This window comes from Diceros bicornis, chromosome 19 (genome assembly GCF_020826845.1).
Source record: "Diceros bicornis minor isolate mBicDic1 chromosome 19, mDicBic1.mat.cur, whole genome shotgun sequence".
Taxonomy (NCBI): domain Eukaryota; kingdom Metazoa; phylum Chordata; class Mammalia; order Perissodactyla; family Rhinocerotidae; genus Diceros; species Diceros bicornis.
Genome location: NC_080758.1, coordinates 43,256,691 through 43,273,752, shown reverse-complemented (window position 1 = coordinate 43,273,752; position 17,062 = coordinate 43,256,691). Strand labels below are relative to the sequence as shown.

General features: G+C 45.9%; 1 protein-coding gene across 4 annotated transcripts in view; it reads left to right on the top strand.

Annotated features, from left to right (window-relative positions):
* KIF16B (kinesin family member 16B) overlaps positions 1 to 5,317 on the top strand; it is a 290,451-nt gene extending 285,134 nt beyond the window's left edge. For all 4 annotated transcript variants that reach the window (XM_058563260.1, XM_058563259.1, XM_058563258.1 and 1 more), the window contains one exon: positions 4,671 to 5,317. In XM_058563260.1, coding sequence (XP_058419243.1) covers positions 4,671 to 4,829 — 159 coding nt within the window. In that variant the 3' untranslated portion in view covers positions 4,830 to 5,317. The remainder of the gene's footprint in view (positions 1 to 4,670) is intronic.
* The last annotated feature ends 11,745 nt before the right edge of the window (positions 5,318 to 17,062 follow it).

The following is a 17,062-nucleotide window of genomic DNA, read 5'->3' as shown; positions in this document are numbered from 1 at the left end:
TTTGGGGGGATTTTTAAAAGCACATGACAGTACAACACTTTGTTTGGAACTGACCCATGGGGGCCTGTCTCTCCCAGTTACTTCTACCCCCTGCTCACTTTGTCTACCTAGATTGACTTTAAAAAACAATAAAATATGCCTGCAGCCTGTAGAAGAAAGGCACCTTATGACATCAAGGTACTCTGTCAGTACTGAAATATGCCTTAAAGCTTAGCCATCTAAATTTGATTTTCTGAAAGCATTGATAAGATAACTCCTTATACTTTAGTGTTGGTCCAAGTAGCAAAAAGTAAAAACTTAGATAAATGTCTAGTCTATTTCTTATTCTTAAATCTTTTTTGCCGACTAGGGAAACAAATAACGACGTTCACCTCCAACATTGTCGCGCTGTTTCCCTTCTCTCCCTCCCTCTTCTGTTCTCTCCTCTCTCCCAGCCCGTCCTCTCCTGCCCTGCCCCAGCCCATCCTCTCCTGCCCTCCCCCAGCCAGCGGCTCCATCTCTCTGCGGCCCCCTTCTCCTCTTGGCCCCTTCCCTTTGCCTCTGTCGCTCATTCTCAGACCCTCTCCCAGACCCCCTCTCGCTATGCCACTCTGTTTCCTGGTTTGCAATCTTACCGAAAGAGGATTTGGTTTAATCTGACTTTCATCCTCCCAGTACCAAGGGCAGGGCTGAAATGTTGCACAACTCCGGGGGGTGTCCTCAGTGGACCCAGTCCAGGGTGTTTAACAAAGCAAAGACTTGGGTGTGACACCCACCACCTGGGTGGACAAGGGTTGAAGGCCTTCTGTGGTCCCTAATGGCTACAGACATTTAAATATGTCTGCTTTTGTTTCTTTTTCTAATGGAGAAAATACCATGTGAAAGAAACAGAAATTGGATATTGGATTTCACAAATCCTTTTCCTGCTTTGCCCTTCTGACCCTGATAAGCCACTTAAACTCCTAATGTCCTTCAATTTTTGTAATACTCGTTTATAAAGTGTACTGCCCTGGAGATGCAGCTCAGCTCTGGGACTTATTCTTCACGTACCAGGGAGGGCTAGGATGTCTTTGGCTCAACGGTAAAGGGAAAGCTTAGACAGGAAGAATTTAAATTTTCTCCTTTCAGCCACAGATGCTGTGGAAAACATTGTGAGCACAGGCGCCAAAACTTACTAATATAAATGTATGTATTTAAGTATGTATTTTATATGTGATTATAATATATATTAAATATATATTATAGCAGAGTTCAAGTACATTGGCTGATCTTGGATTGAGCCTAAAACCCTAAGGGGAAACTTCTTTATTGGAGGAATAGTAATAAACATGACTCACCAGACACCGTTATATGGAAGTACATTTCAGTATTGAAGAAGAGTTCAGACAAAAGAATCAAACCAGTCACCACTGCACACCCCTCTGCTCAAGTCAATCAGCGGGGATGTTCACACATGGAATACCATACAGCAGTGATGATGAACAAACTACAGCTCCGCCCAACAGGTGCATGAATCTCACAAGCATTGTGTTAAGCAGTGGAAGCCAGACACAGTGTGATTCCATTCACATGAAGTTCAAAACCTGACACAACTCATCAGTAGTGCGAGAAGTCAGGATAGCGGTTACACTTGAGGGGAAGATTATGAAGGAGTATGAGGAGGGCTAGGGCTGCCTGGGCACTAGAAATGTGGTATTATTTTTATCTAGATGCTGATCACACAGGTATGTTCACTTTTTGAAGACTCATTAGGCTGTACACTTATGATGTGTGCTGTTTCCTCTGTGTATACTTCAATTTTTAAAAAATTAACTCATCAAAATCAATCATCACTGTTTCTTCTAAGCACTTTTCCCAAGCTCGGCAGTGTGCCAAGAATGCTTTCTGTGACCTCAGGAAGTTCCGGAATTTTAGTTCTGTCTTCTGTCCCCAGCCCTAGCCCTAGTTCTTTGGTTTTGTCTTTCTCGAGAAAGGATGCGCTCAGCACACTTCAAGCATGTGGCTCTGGACATAGCCGACCGCGGTCGTGCCTCCCCTCGTATACTGTAGAGCACTGGAGTTCACTGCAAAGAGCACCTCCTACTTGAAGCATTTCTCTGCACCAAAGAATCAGTCTATGTAAAGAAGCCAAGGCTGCCCAATTCTGCTAAGCAGAGATTTGTTTTGCAAAGAAAAAACTCTTCTATAACGTTTAGAATTAGTCGAATCAGATCTAGCTTGAGTTTTCTTCAAGACGTGCGAATGAGTTCCCTTAAAGAAAAAGACATTACCTGCAGCTAGTGTACTGTTCTCTTTTTATGGTTGGTGCCCTGGTAGGGAAGATGTCTCAAAGACTTTCTCTTTTTCTTTTATTTATATTTTTAACTTGCATTTCTCTTTTCATTATACTCTTCAGGCTTTATTGGCCCTTTTAAGGGCCCCTGCTTTGTGAGCTAATTATGACAAATGTTGATACAACATCTGTTCCTCCTATTTAAATACCTTCTATTCTGCCAGAACTCATCTTGAAGGCAGGTGTGTCGTGAGCACTCGTCTGCAGGTTAATGCAGCCTGTGGGAGACCTGAGGCAGGAGCCGCAGAGGAGCTGCTGAGGTGATACCGCGTGGCCGGCCCAGCTCTCTTCACGCTTTGAGGAGTGGCAGCGCCATGCCCAAGTGGACCAGCACCCCGTCTTCCCCATTCTAGATCGTTTCACACTTGATCTTCCAAAAACAGTCTGTTGCGCACGTGCATTTCATTGCAAGCCTAGGCTGCTCAGGTGTGGTCTGCGGTATTTACTAGTGACCGTGTTGGATGGACTGCGGGTCTCTCTGCAGTTGATATTCAGCTTCCCTTCCCCCAGGAGAGTGGAAATCAGGTTCCCTTTTGCCGCTTTGATGCAAATGAGTGCTGGGGTAAGATCTTCATTTTTCAGCAGTTGGTTTTGGCACCTTCTTGCCTCGACCTGATTTCTGTATCAAGATCCTTTCGTGAGAGATTACCGTGAGACCAGTAAGTTAGGAATACTGAACGGGGAAAACAAAGTCTGAGTTAAAAACACTTGTTTTCAAGTCTCTTCTATGGATTACTAGCCTTGCTCACCTTTGCTGCAAGAGTTTCCTCACCTGAAAATGGGTATTACAGTAATAAAAAGAGGTAATTCTAGGCAGAATGTGATGATAAGGTAAAATCAGGTGACTTAGGGAACTTTTGGGGGTAGTGCAAATGTTTATCATCTTGATGGTTTCACAGGTGTATCCATGTGTCCAGACTCATCAGATTGTACATTTGACAGATAGGCAGTTGTTATGTATCAGTTATACTGTCATAAAGCGTAAAAAAGTAAACATTAGAAGATTTTTAAAAACTATAAGTTACTCTACAAATGTTAATTATTAGTAATCCTTGTTTTTCTTTTTAAGAAAGCTAACAAATTTTCCTTGAGCAGAATGTCTTCTTTCAGAGGTAAATTTCAAGTTGGCAATTCATAGAGGTAGCTGAAGTCTGCTTCCTCTAGGCCGAGGTTTCTCAACTGTGGCACTGTTGACATCTGGAGCCAAAGCGTCCTCTGTCATAGGGGCTGTCCTGTGCACTGTAGGGTGTTAGCCACATCCCTGGCCTCCACCTCAGGCCTCCCCCCCGAGTGACAATCAAAAATGTCTCCAGACTTGGCTGAATATCTTCTTTGGGGCAAATCGCCGCTGGTTGGGAACCACTGCTCAAGGCCTAGGCCGTGTTCTTAGACGAATTTTTTTGTTACTCAGAGTCCATAATTATTATATCTAATTTCTAAGTTTGTGACAGGATCGTTTATATTTTTTAAACAAGGTAAGATGGTAATAGAGATTTAGGCCTAAAACCGCCCCCATGCGCCCCATTTTCTAGTATAGAAGAGATTTGCCTGACCTGAAATATATTAACTATTTTTGTGTGTCCTCTTTTCCTTTAATACCTCCTGCCAGCAGCCATGTCTGATCTCATCCCCAGCATCTCAGCTGCTAGTCCCAGACATGCTTTGCTTGTTCAGTGCCAGAAGAGGCGGCCGATGCGGTGACAGACACGTGCAGCAGGGGAGGGAGGAGCAAGGGGTTCAGAGGAAGTGATCTTTGCAAGAAGTTCTTTTCATTGATGATTATGGGGTTTGCAAATGATCTATAAGTATTAGTACTTGGAACTGACCCTCTCATCCCCACTATTTCTTTTCCTTTAATTTATAAGAAGGATCCAAAGTGGATAGTGACTGTGCCATTTAAAAATGCCAGTCAGCAGCTCGTTTGGCATTGTACAGATGGCCAGACTCTTTTTTTCTCTTTTAATCATTTTTCTATTTAATAAGTAAGTTGGAGGAAAAAATGACTTTTTAAAAAAGGAGGATATTAACTAGTGACACTGTTACTGAAAAGCAGACCCCCTATGCCCGGCACCGCATTGGCATTTCTCTGGATATTGTCTGCAGATAGGCCCAAGGCCATGTTGCCATGAATCAGAGCTCTGAGCCAAAGAAACGTCACCTATGTTGTGGATTTTGCGGCTATATGTCCTCAGGTTGCTCTGATGATAGCAAAGGCCGTCGAGGAGATTCCCCGTGTGCTGTTTCTAATGACAGTGACAGCTGTTTCCAGGCGGATGGGAAGTTGTTTCTGGACATCTCCTCTCCTTAACTCCACCCAACAGTGTCTTGACCATGTTTTTAACTCTTGTCTCTTCCTCAGAAATACCTCAGGGACTTTTTCAGTGTGATGCTTCAATCTGCGACATCTCCCCTACACATCGACAAAGTGGGGCTGACTCTTTCGAAACACACCATTTGTGAGTTCTCGCCGTTCTTCAAGAAAGGAGTCTTTGACTACAGCAGCCACGGGACCGGGTAGAGCTGGGGGGTGACACAGGAACCACCAACGCAGTGCCTTCTCGTCGTTGCAGCAGGCCTCCCGTGCAGGGAAGCCTCCCGCGCGAGGTCTGGGTGTGCCTCCTCCTGCTGCAGGCAGACATGCGGCAGCCAGCCTGGCGCGCCTCACGAGTTCCTTCCTAGTGCCTGAGTTTGGGACTGGGATGCTTTGCTTGCTGATGGTAACCCTGACGGGCAGCTGTTGCTGTTCCATTGCGGTTGAATGTGGCCTTTTCCCCATAGGGCTTCCTTCTCATTGCACAGCGGAGTCCATCCCCTGTGGCAAGATGGATGTGGCTTGATATCTTGGGCTCTCTCAGCCAAGCCAACCTGGAACCTCCCAAAGTGGGGGGCTTACCAGACCTCCCTTCAGTGACTTTCTTCTGGTTTCCTCTTTCACCAAAATACACTCTTATTTTTTGTATTCCTTCCATGTGGCTGGCTATATCCCAAGAAAAGCATTTTAAATTATTTCATTGTATTTTTTCTTTTTCCCCGTGTTTGTCAGAACTTTTGTATAATACCTAAACACTGGTGTTTACACAGAATTTCATATTCTGCAAAACGGATTTTCGGTCCAATCATGACTGGAGTCTTCCCTGCTTGACACATTGGATGTAGGTGACATCACTTAAAACGTCTGTAAATCCATACAGATAGGATGCTTGTTTAATCTTGAATATTCAAGAAAATTTTCCCAGATGTAAATGGCTACTGTGCATTCTCCAGCTTTCTCTGCTAAGCACAAAGTGAGCGCATAGCTGAATGCATATTTTTAAACATTATTTTGTTCACATTTTGATTACAGAATCTACTGGATCTTTAGCTGAAAGACTAGAATTTACAGTACCTTACTAATGATCCCTTAAATTACTCAGGACTTAATGTAGCACTGCACATCCATGTACAGTAAAACGGCTTTGTTTTACTAAAGAGAAAAATGTGAGTGGAAAAAATATATATGTGGTATATATTGAAATGTATATAATTCTACCTATAGATTTATACATGTACACACTCCTGTACAATAGTTGTATCAAAATATATAATCATTCACACCAAATTTATTAAAGGTATTTGCTTTTTCAAAATTGAAATTGAGCTGCTATTAATATTAAATGAAGTTATGGAATCTACCCCGTAGCTCAGTTTATTTTAAGTTTGCGACATGATTATACCTACTGGTCTGTTTAAAAATTTATCTAATATGCTTGGAAAGATACATAATGTATAATTTAGCATTTGTGTTGCAGAAGATGAGTTTAGTAGCGATTGAAGTCACAAATGAATGGGTAACAAAACATGTTTGCATTCAGTCTTCTAGAATATGCCTGCACAACAGAGCTCTCCAACCTAAAAAATACGTTTGAAGATGCAATTGTGCCAATAAGGGGAAAAAATGTTACTGCACTAATTAGATATCATAGTTTAGCATGAAAAAAATGAGGACTTTAAGAATTGCTACAGGAAGGCTTGCTTTTGTCTGGAGTCCTGATTACAGACATAGGTTTAGGGGCAGTTCCCACTAGAGAAGTTAAACCTAGAGATTAAAGGTTAAAACCGGAATGATGATAATTAACCCTAGGTCATTCATTTCAAAGAAGTCGAAGAAGATTGTCCCTCGTTTGCTGAGTAAATTAAATGATTTTCTTCAGCTGACCAGATAATCTATCTCCTGCCCTTTGGACCTATGTCGGAGGCCGGGCTCAAGGCAAGCGTTTCAGTGAAGTCACACAGGTGCAATAATGACTTGGCAAGAATAATTAGACATGTATTTGTCAGATGTGCAGGAATGAGAAGATCATTTGATCCAATCCCCATCTGAAGTAATTAGTGCTGAGTTTGGAGTTCAGGCATGAGCTGGCTCTGGCTGACGCCGGCTCCAACGTAAGGGAGTCATTTCACCTCCCTGAGCCTCAGTCTCCTCATCTGAAAATGAAGCCGTTACACATGGTGATCTCTAAGTTCTGCCCTAGCCCATGGTTACAAGCAGAGGAGTAACTGCTTCAGTTGGATCAGTTACGTCCCTTGTGTGGGGATGTGAAGTACAAACTTCTAATTGAACTTGAAGGCAGCTTGATTTGAATAGAATATGATGGGGTGTTGAAAAGGCAATGGAAAGTGCCGCCTAAACAAATAATGGAATCTCTTTCTGGAGTGAAGATAAGACAGATGACAGAGTCAGGTTGACAAAATTGAAGCTTTGTTAATTTGGACTAGTTCAAAGGAGCAAAAGAAAATTAGCAAATGTGTATTTTCTTCCTTTCAAGGGCATCAAACAACAAAGTAATGCTAACCTGATCACTGCAGGCAGTTCAGATGGAGGTGCCAGCAACTTATAAATATTTTTGTAGTCAGTTGGACAAATCTAAGGAACTTAAACAGAATTCTTTATTTAAGTAGTTTTAGCATGTTCTCCTAGGTCTTGCTTATAATATAATAAAATATGTGCGCCAGACTTGTTTTATAATCACAAGTAGTATGGTAACCTTCAGCCTGGCTCCCACCCAGACCTTGCTGTTTCTGAATTTAAAAGATTCAAATTCAACCCTGTGATTGATTTTGGCATGTGAATAGGGAGTAACCAAGTCATGCTGGCTCCCTAATGACAGGCATCTAGAAGATTCTCTGGCCCATCATGTGGAGATGCTTTGAAGATTCATGAGCAGGGTACCCAGGCCCCAGGGCCTCTTCTGTTTACACTTGTGTGCAGAAAGAGCTAGTTCACTTGACCCCGTCTACCCACTCAGTGCTGTAGACAGTATGTGCTTGGGGGTCTGGGCAGAAGCAACCAGAAGCTTTCACAGCTTAGAACATTCGTGAACTTGGAAGTACAGCTGCTGCGAGGTTGCGGTCCCTAGCCTCAGAGCTGGGGCACGTTGGTGTACTGGGTTCCACTTTTAAAGACGAGACTTTTTCCCCCAGACACATCTCCAGCACACAATATACACGCCCCACCGTTTCCTCACATGTGCTCTCAAAGGTGGACAGCAGTGTTGTGTTGTGACCCGGCTCCTTATCTACCACAAGGCAAGCCTCGTCCCCTCAGAGGAATGTGGGCAATAATTCAAGCCTGACATCAGAGAATATTCAGAGACGTCCTGCTTCCCAAACAGTTGTGTTGGAAAGAGGTTTTTAAATACACTCTCTCTCACAAATGCTTGAAACGATGCCTCAAGGTGTCATGAGTCCAGAGTTGGACATTTCTGCCGCGTGAGGCCCTTGTGCTCCCATATTCCTACACACACGTCCAGGAGTGGTTCAGATCAGACTTTGTTACTGGAAAGGCCTATTTTTGTTTTGAATAAGAGGAGTAAGGAAATTTAGGTAAAGTAACTCCATGGCAAAATCAACTGCTTCAATTTAAATTATCATGACAGGTGATATATGTTTTGGGAAAACTAATAGCAATTAATCTAAGACTCACTCTTGGCAAATTAAGCCTCTGTATTGCTCCTTTAAATGGCAGGCTCTTTCCATGTGCAAGAAGAGGACCTGGCTACTGACGTTTTTTCCTTCTGTTTAGAGTGCTTTTCCAATGATAATACGTTACATGGATAATGATTCTGTGCTGCTCAAATTTTGAATTTCGCACATACAGAATTATTTCCAACAAATCCATTTCTTATTATAAATTTCTAAAGCATCAAGTTTCAGATTGATCCTACCGTAGTACCTGAGAGTTATCTGGGTGATATTGGTATTGGCCAGGCTGTTGCCTTCAGAAGGCTTCTTCATTTGCAAACCAGTAGAAACCTGTTACATTTTAAAATGGTGGGAGAGACAAAAAGGGAGTTGACTGAACTCAAGCGGTTCAAGGATATGAGCTTATCCTTGTTTCCTGCAAATAGCATTCGCATGCACTTACACACTGTGGAGTTTCAGGCACTAAGCTGCTGTCTCCAAAGGTTACGCCATGCCTTTCTAGAAGGTTCTCCCTTTTGTGCATCTCTTGCAAAATGAGTAAATACAAAACGTCCTTTCTTTTACTATCTCCTCTGGCACCCCTTTATTTGAAAATTAAATAATGAAGCTTTTTTCCTAGGGGTTACCTCTCCAGAAACTGACTCTTGCGTGAGAATTTGAGATTCATCAATTTGGTTTTGCTTCTTCTCTGTTGCTGGAAAGGCAGAATCTTCCCCATTCAGAGAGAGGCAAATAGATGTCTTTGCAAAAAGAGGCACAAGCCATCTCTTTTTAAGCACTTGAAATGGGGAGGTACACTAGGTACAAAACTAGAAATGGAAAGAGGAAAATGCGTCGGCAGAATGCAAAAAGCCCCGTAGGGTTAGCAACAGAGCTAGTTGGTACCATTAAAGCAGGTCACCAGCAAGAGAGAAACCTTTCTCCAGAGTTTAAATCTGGAAGAAAAATATATGTGCAAAATATAGTTAGACATCATTGACAGCAGAGTTATTTTCCTCCAAGTGTCACGAATCCTTATGCACAGTTAATGTTTACAGAAGTGTTTGTGTCTTTCCAGTAGCACTTAAAGTTGTGCCTGAAAACTTCTCACTAGAGAACAGCCTGAGGGTCTGTTATTCCTGGGGCTCCTTCTTCTCAGACGCGCAGGAAGGACACGGAGGAGGGGGACGGGGAGTCTGCAGCTGCTGCCTCAAAACTGCCGGGGAACAGCTTCAGAGAGAGGAACCACGGTGGATGTAATACCAGTTATGGTGATGAAGAGCGTCATTAATAGTTGCACTTGGGTTCATTCTAAACTGTCAGCTTTTCTCCTGAAAACCAGCTAGAAGCCACGGAAAAGGAGAGGGGGGTGAGGCAGTCATAAATGACTTCTTTTTTGTTTATGGTGTTTTAAACCCTAATTTCAATGAATGTAATAAAAGTCGATTCATAGAGGGTGCAAGCCTTTGGTTGCGGAGTAATGTTAAAATACTGGCTATTTATTTTTTGTAAGCGGATGGGGAAGGCATATTTACATTTGTAAAGGATTTTCCATGCCTTCTGATACAGGGCAGCAGCCTCGGTGCACCCATGTGTAGACTTTTTTTAGTAAAGAATTCGTGACAAAGAGGGCAGCACTCCCCTTGGGTCTGGAGCATGGAGTGTCCTTGGGTGACGACTCAGCTGAAGAGCTTGCGGTCCACTGGGCTCGCTGTCTGTTGGATGTGTTGCCCATGTGTACAAATCTGATCAGAAAACTGGTGCCAGCTGGTCCGGCCCCCACTGCAAACACCACCGCCTTGTCCCCAGCACGAGGCCTCCCCTCCTCCTTAGCACCCAGTGTAGGCCATTCTTCTCCCCACTGGTCCCTCTCCTGCTCCGTACCCCTTGGGGGCTGGGAGAGGGAGGGGCGAGCACAGTGAGGTGAACCTCAGGAAGTTCATAAGGTATGGATGACGCTTGCCCTACTTGAAGCCACTTGTGTAGACTCGTGTCCCAGCCACTGCCCCAGGTGCTTTCTACAGTGGGGATGGTGCAGGGAGGATAGGCCCAAACTCTGGCCGTTCTTGTGTCTCCACTGGCCACATGCTAAGTGTCAAGGTCCTAGTGAGAGAGCATGGCACAGAGAGTGTAGAGCAAACTGGCTGTGCTCTCCTTATTCCTGGTTGATAGAGAACTGGCCTGCTCATCAGCGGTACCCCACACTTCACCGTTCAGTCATTCCACACACTCATGAGCATCTTCTATTGCCCGGCACGGGACCAGGCCCCCTGCACAGTGGTGAGCGCAGGCAAGGGCCTGTCCTCAGAGAGCTCGCATTCCACTCACAGCCAGACCAATAATTGCATAATTACGTGATAATTGCAAATTGTGATAATTGTTACAAAGGAAGAGTAGAGGGTGTAGGAGAGAATGTACTGGAGAAATGAGCGAACCTGGGAGGCTCCGAGGTTTCCTCGAGCAAGTGACATTTGAGCAAAGACCTGAGTGATGAGGAGCAGTGAGTGGCGGGGAGGCAGCGAGATTGCCTCAAATTGAGGAAAGAGCATGCGGGAGGGAAAAAGCTCATTGTGGCTTTAACAGGAAGAGAACGTCAGAGACAGTGACAGATTGGAGAGGGGGACAGCAGCCAGGTGAAAGGGCACCTGAAAGGTGCACACCAGAATTTTGTAAATGGGATCATGTTCCCATCAGCTGTCACCATTTTGGAAAGATAGTCCCGAGGGAGGAAGATAAGAGCTTGTGCAACAAGGCCACATGTTTTAAAATCACATGAAATTGAGAGAAATGAATTTCCTGATGAAAGACACGTGAACAACCAAGGGACAAGTTCAGGGCCAAGGGTCCTTTCCCATGCCATCCAGAGGCCGGCTGATCTCCTGTGCTTTGACCTTTGGTGTGTTTGGGGTTCTGAGGTGTCAGAGGTTCTTGCCATCAAGAAGCATGGTCTCCCCAGACGCTCAGATGCCCAGTTGGGGTGTGTCTAAACCTTGTCCCGCAGTAGCCGGCAGCCCACGGATAGTTCACGTCCTGTCTTTGGGCTCCTACTGAATCCTTGCTTTGTAAATGGAAGCACAGGGAGCCCCACGCAGGCGCAGCTGACCCGAAGCTACGTGCTGGTTGTGGGGCTCAGTTTATGACGTAGGCCGGCAATTTCATAGGAGCACTGTGTCCTCCTCAAGCCTGGGGTTGCCAGGACCTGCAGCCCCATCCCCATATCAAGTTATTTCTTGCTGAGTCAGTGAACTTCTCACAAAAGCAAGAGGCCCCAGGGCCCAGGACACATCTCAGGTGAGGAGACGGTGCAGCAGGAATGGAGGGTGATGGGTTGTGCTCAGCCTGACAAGGGGGCCCTCGCTGCGTAGTGGCCCCCATGTATCTCAAATGGCCAGGCCCACACGCCTTCTCTTCAAGGGGACGATACCCCTCAGCTGTTCTGGCTCAAAGGCCTCCATTCTCAGAGTCAGAATGGGCAAGTGTGTGCAGAAGCAAGAGTTAATTTTGGGGGAGGTGGAGGTGGGGACCCCTCAGAGGCAGTCTCCCTAGTAGCCTTTGTCCAGGGACAAGTCTATTGAGGTTGAAAGCCAGAGGAAGGAGGAAGCAGGACCTCTAGAGCCTTCTAGCTGCACATGAGGCTTCTTTTCAACATTAGGTAAGTTGGCATCCTGCTGCCTCTGATGAGTGCCATGCCTTCTCGGTGTGCCACCTCCTTACACATGTGGCTGTGACCTCAGTGAGCTCTGAGGGCTCCTGCCTGAGAGTCTCAGAGACCTGTGGGGATGGCAGGAGCCCTATGAGTTTCCCAGAAAACCATGAACGTTCTGCCACCAGCAGTCAAACTCTTGTTGCATCTTTGAGCCAGGCAAAGCATGGAAGCAAAGTCTCCAACTGTTCCAGCAAACCTGCCAGTAAGGCAGCAATCACTGTGAATGAGGAATGGGTTACAATCCATGTGAACCCAAAAGAGCACAACTTTAGCACGCTTTTAATACCTACAGAGCATCTGTGTCGCTTAGAGCGGCTGGAATAGAGGGGCGAGTTATTTCTTGCATTTTTTCCTGTGCCTGCGGCTGGGCAGAAATTCCATCAGTTGTACCCCCTTGTGGGACATTCTCCAAGCTCCCAGCAAAACCTCAGGTCATGAGCAGGACAGCATTGCACCTACCTGGAGAGAAAAGGATGTCAGAGCTGGAAGGAGCCTTGAAAACAATCTGGATCCAGGATCCATGCTGGATCCAGAAAGACAATACAGAAGTGAATGGAGAGGACACGCTCCACCGATAGAAGTTCAGACTGTGTTGTAGAAGCACACACACAGGCACCAGGCGAGCCTCTCACGTCTAGATGCTGCCCTCCGCCCGTGGTTAGCATTTGCAATCTCTGAAATCCATCTCTTGATTTTACTAAAGGTAAAGCAACTTGCAGGAGGTTGTGGCTCACCCAAGTCACAGAGCTAGTTGGGACCTGAGTCTCAATGTCCTGTGTTAACACTAGGCCCCCTGCCACTGCTTGGATTAGAGGAAAATGCATCAGTCATGGGTGTGTCAAGAGATGGAGATCACACCAGCTATTTTCATAAAGAGAATTTAAAATAATTAGAGTTAACTGAAAAGGTAAAAACAAGAGAACTCCAAGGTATCAGGAGGTAGTAACCACAGGAAGCAGCTGCCACCTCGAGGTCTAGGGGAACATGAGAAGGAGGTTGGAATTATTCCAACTTAGAAGTGTGGAGGAAAGGCCCCCACAGAGCTGAAACTGCAACCCCCAAAGAAGATTGCAAACAGTGCTGGTGCTGGTTTCTGAGCTGGGGGCAAGGTCTGTGGGGCTGGGACCCCGGCCTCTGGGGAGGGGGTGCTGGCATTTCTGAGAGGTCACAGTGAAGCTTGTTGGCAAATGCTGGGAAAACTGCAAACTGGATTCAGCTGCTGCTGCTGGGGGGCAGGAATGAGGCTGAGGTAACGTCCACAAGAACAGGAAGTAATCTAATTAACAACAGGAGGCAGACAGGAAGTGTTGCTGGGATGATGCTCACAGGAACAGAAAGCAAAAGGAGCAAATCCTTTCTCTTGACTCCAGCCTTGTGGTCTCCCCCTAGTGCCCTGACTAGGCAGAGCCTAACTGGGAGCAGCTGGCAAAGCAGAAATAAGTTTTGCCGAGTCCCAGCCCCAGCATCCCAGAGTGGGGTAGACAAGGATAGGCTTGGAGCTGGGAGGTAAATGCTCACTAACTGGCCCCCTGAGCTTTTGTTCCAGTTGAAGCCTGAACCTAACACTCATCAGCTATCAGTCGATTCTGGGAGAACAATCTGGAATCTATGTCCCCCAGCCCCTCACCACAAGCCATCACCAGGCATCCTTGAGTTGCTGTCTTGAGTTGCATCCAATTGCTGGGCAAGGAACATTCGAGCCTGGGAGTTAATATGCATGGCCTCTGCTCTCTGGGAGCTTACCTGCAAAGGTAAAATTTGTTCCAAACCTTTTTCAGGTGGTCTAAGAGACTAGACACTTTTCTCTCTCGAAGCAGCCATGGCCATGTGGTGCCTGCATGGTGCAATGCTCATCACCCGGGAAATGGTACCACGAGCATCTCCTGCCTCTCCTGGACTTTTGAAATGGAAAGAATTGTTCAAAGACTGCTTTAAAAGGCAAGGAGCCACAACATCCTAGGACACCCATCGCTGGACCAAAATGATAGTTGGTTTTTGGTTCTTCTTTCTCTCTCTTTTTTTTTTTGTGAGGAAGATTAGCTCTGAGCTAACATCTGTTGCCAATCCTCCTCTTTTTGCTGAGGAAGATTGGCCCTGGGCTAACATCCGTGCCCGTCTTCCTCTACTTTATATGGGACGCTGCCACAGCATGGCTTGACAAGTGGTGCATTTGTCTGTGCCCGGGATCTGAACCTGCAGACTGCAGGCCACCGAAGCGGAGTGCACTCGAACTTAACCACTACAGCACTGGGCCAGCCCCTAGTTCTTCTCTTACATGACCAAGAAAGTTGCTTTGGTAACTAAGAAAATTGATTTGGGAGGATTTGCTCTAATTCCATGGCTGTGTAAGGTCGAACTACAGTCTGAGTAGGCCCTGCAGGCATAGATGAGGATGTTTCTAGAGCATCAGGCAGAGAAGTAAGCTTCATGGTCCGTAGCTTGGGGACTCAGAGTTTCCAGCTATGGATTAAATGTAGTGGTTCCTTGTGGTCTGTTTGCAGCTGGCAATAGTGCCCTCACTAATCTGTATTGGAATGGCCTCTATTCCCTGTGGATTCTCCATTCAAGGTAGGCAGCTTCGTCTCTTCTACCTGAGCCATCTGAAGCGCTACTCACCTGAGAAATGACTTCTCTGTTTATCCACATGACAGGTGAGATCAGCCATAACATTCCTGGCACTGAACCATGACATTGACCTTGGGACACCTGAGACGGCTGTGTTCCTGCCTGTTCTGAACTTCAGAACTTGAGAATAGCTATTTTCTGAAGACATTTAACATCCCGTGAGCGAAGACATGAGTGGTGTAGTCGTGGTCTTGTTTTTCCCAGTCTCTGGTTGGCCTTTCCACGTGACTGCTTTTCTCATAGGAAGGCCAGTTCTACTAAGCCATGGATTCCAAGAGTGGTCTTCCCATCTGAGCTTTTCTGCTTACCTATGCCAGGAGGTAGATCTAAGGGCAGTGGGCAGGGTTGGGTAGTGGTGGAGTCATGTGGGAAAGGAGTTCTGCAAGAGAACTGGCCAGAGATTCCAGGATCACAAGAAATAACTTTGATGGCATAGAAAAGCCTTCTGGCTCTGGGGCTAAAAAATATGTAAATATTGTAATAAAATCCTCAAGAAGTGAAATGAACCTTTAATACTTGCTTGCTTTCATATCTCACCCCCTACAGCCAGCCCACAATGGCTGGACTGGTGTTCATCTGTCTTCCTCTTTAAATGGATGCTGTCCAGGAAGCTCAAAGAACTTCATTTATTTTCGTTAAATTTATTGGTATCAATGACAGACGATCAGCTCATCGGCGTAAGAGATGACAAGTGGTTGAGAGTACATCTGATCACAAAGAGAGCTTCATCTTGTGAAGGTGCCAGGAGCATGAGCTGTGACGGTCTCTGTTTGCCATCTGAGAAATATGCTGTCACAGGGCTTATCAGTGGAGACAAGCCAAAACCAGACCTATGAATCCAAGGGAACTCAATTAAAAGTGAGGTTTTTCAGAAGGGGAAGTCTGAATAGATAAAACATGTTTTAAGCCATCTCTATAATTAGACATCATCCACTTGGTAAAGAGGAAATGGCAAAATACAGGTAATTCAGAAAATTTGGTCAAGCACTTAAGTTCATCTTCCTCCTCCACCAGCCTTGCAACAAAAATCTCTAGTTCAGAATCTACTAATTAGAGTTGTGCCCCTTTTCTGTGAGCTGGAAGAGCTGTCTCAGAAGGCCTGGAGGGCACACACAGAATGGCCTCATGCGCCATCTTTGCACCCCGGTGTCGAAGAGTTGTGAACAGTGGGATGTATCTTTTGAAGCTCAGGGGAATTGCTGCTTCCTGAAAATCCCCTGCTTTCCTGAGGGAAATTCAAAGGCGGAGACAGACTTACTGTGAAGTTGTTTAAGCTTAAGCATCTCACATGCCTGGGCTCCTTCCAAGGTCCCTGGATTCTCCTGTGAAGATCTAAGGAGGAAGCGGCAGCCCTGCCATTCACGGGAGGTGGCATGGGTGGGAGAGTTCTGCCCAGCTTGAGGATCACCCCCATACCTGGTGGTCCTACCAGCACTGCGGCAGAGCCCGCAGGCTGCCTCCATCCCCCAGAGCAGCTGCAGAGTGGGGGTGGGGGGGGATGGGGCGAGCTGAGCTGGACCAGCACTGCCCAGGCCGAGGCCCGAGGGGCTGGCGCTAGGGAGATGGAAGGGCTGGTGCTCTCCCAGGACCTGCCCTTAGGCAAGAAGCACTGCCCACAAGATGTGGCATTGCCACTAACAAGTTGTGACACCAAGGAAAGCCTGACTATCTTTCTGTTGTCTCTAAAGATGATGTTGCCTCATTGTCTGATGTAGAGGTGATCAAAGAAAATGCAGCAAAAGAAACCAGTGGTGGGAAAACTGGTGGGAAACCAGTATTATAGAACTAGGCCAAGCAACAAATCAATAATGACACTTTAATATAATTACTGTAAGACTCCTTTTATGTGACAATCTCAAAAAGGCAAACCTCAGGGAAAGGAAACAGATCTGTGGTTGCCAGGGCCTGGGGTGAGGTGGGGGAGGGGCTGACCATGAAAGGGCAGTGTGGGGGAACGTTTTGGGGTGAGGGGACTGTTCTGTATCTTGACTGTGGGGGTGGTTACACACCGTATGTGTTTGTCAGAACTTATAGAACTGTACATTGCAAAGGGTGACTTTCACTGTATAAAAATTATGCCTCATATATATATTCAGTAATTTAGTCAGTAAAGGGTATTGATTGACTGACTATTCCATACCATGCCTGTTTCTTTTTCCTTTGTATCAGACAGCTAACCGTCCTGGGAGAAAAATAAAAACAGAACTTCACCCTCCAATATCCAGTTGTGAGCCTAGGACCCCGGGCCTGACTGGCATGGGGACATGGGTTTGTTTGCAAATCTGTCTCCTCCCATTAGCCTATCAGCGTGCAGATGGCAGGGAACATTCCATGGCTTATTCTACATACAGCAGGTGCTCAATAAAAGTTGTGGGATAGAAGATAGGGATGGTGGTTCATTGCCCAAGCCAGAGGGAGCCCTCTTCCCTCTCCCACCACACTCCCTTTTCTTTCTCTTCCTTCCTCCCTCTCTCCCTCTC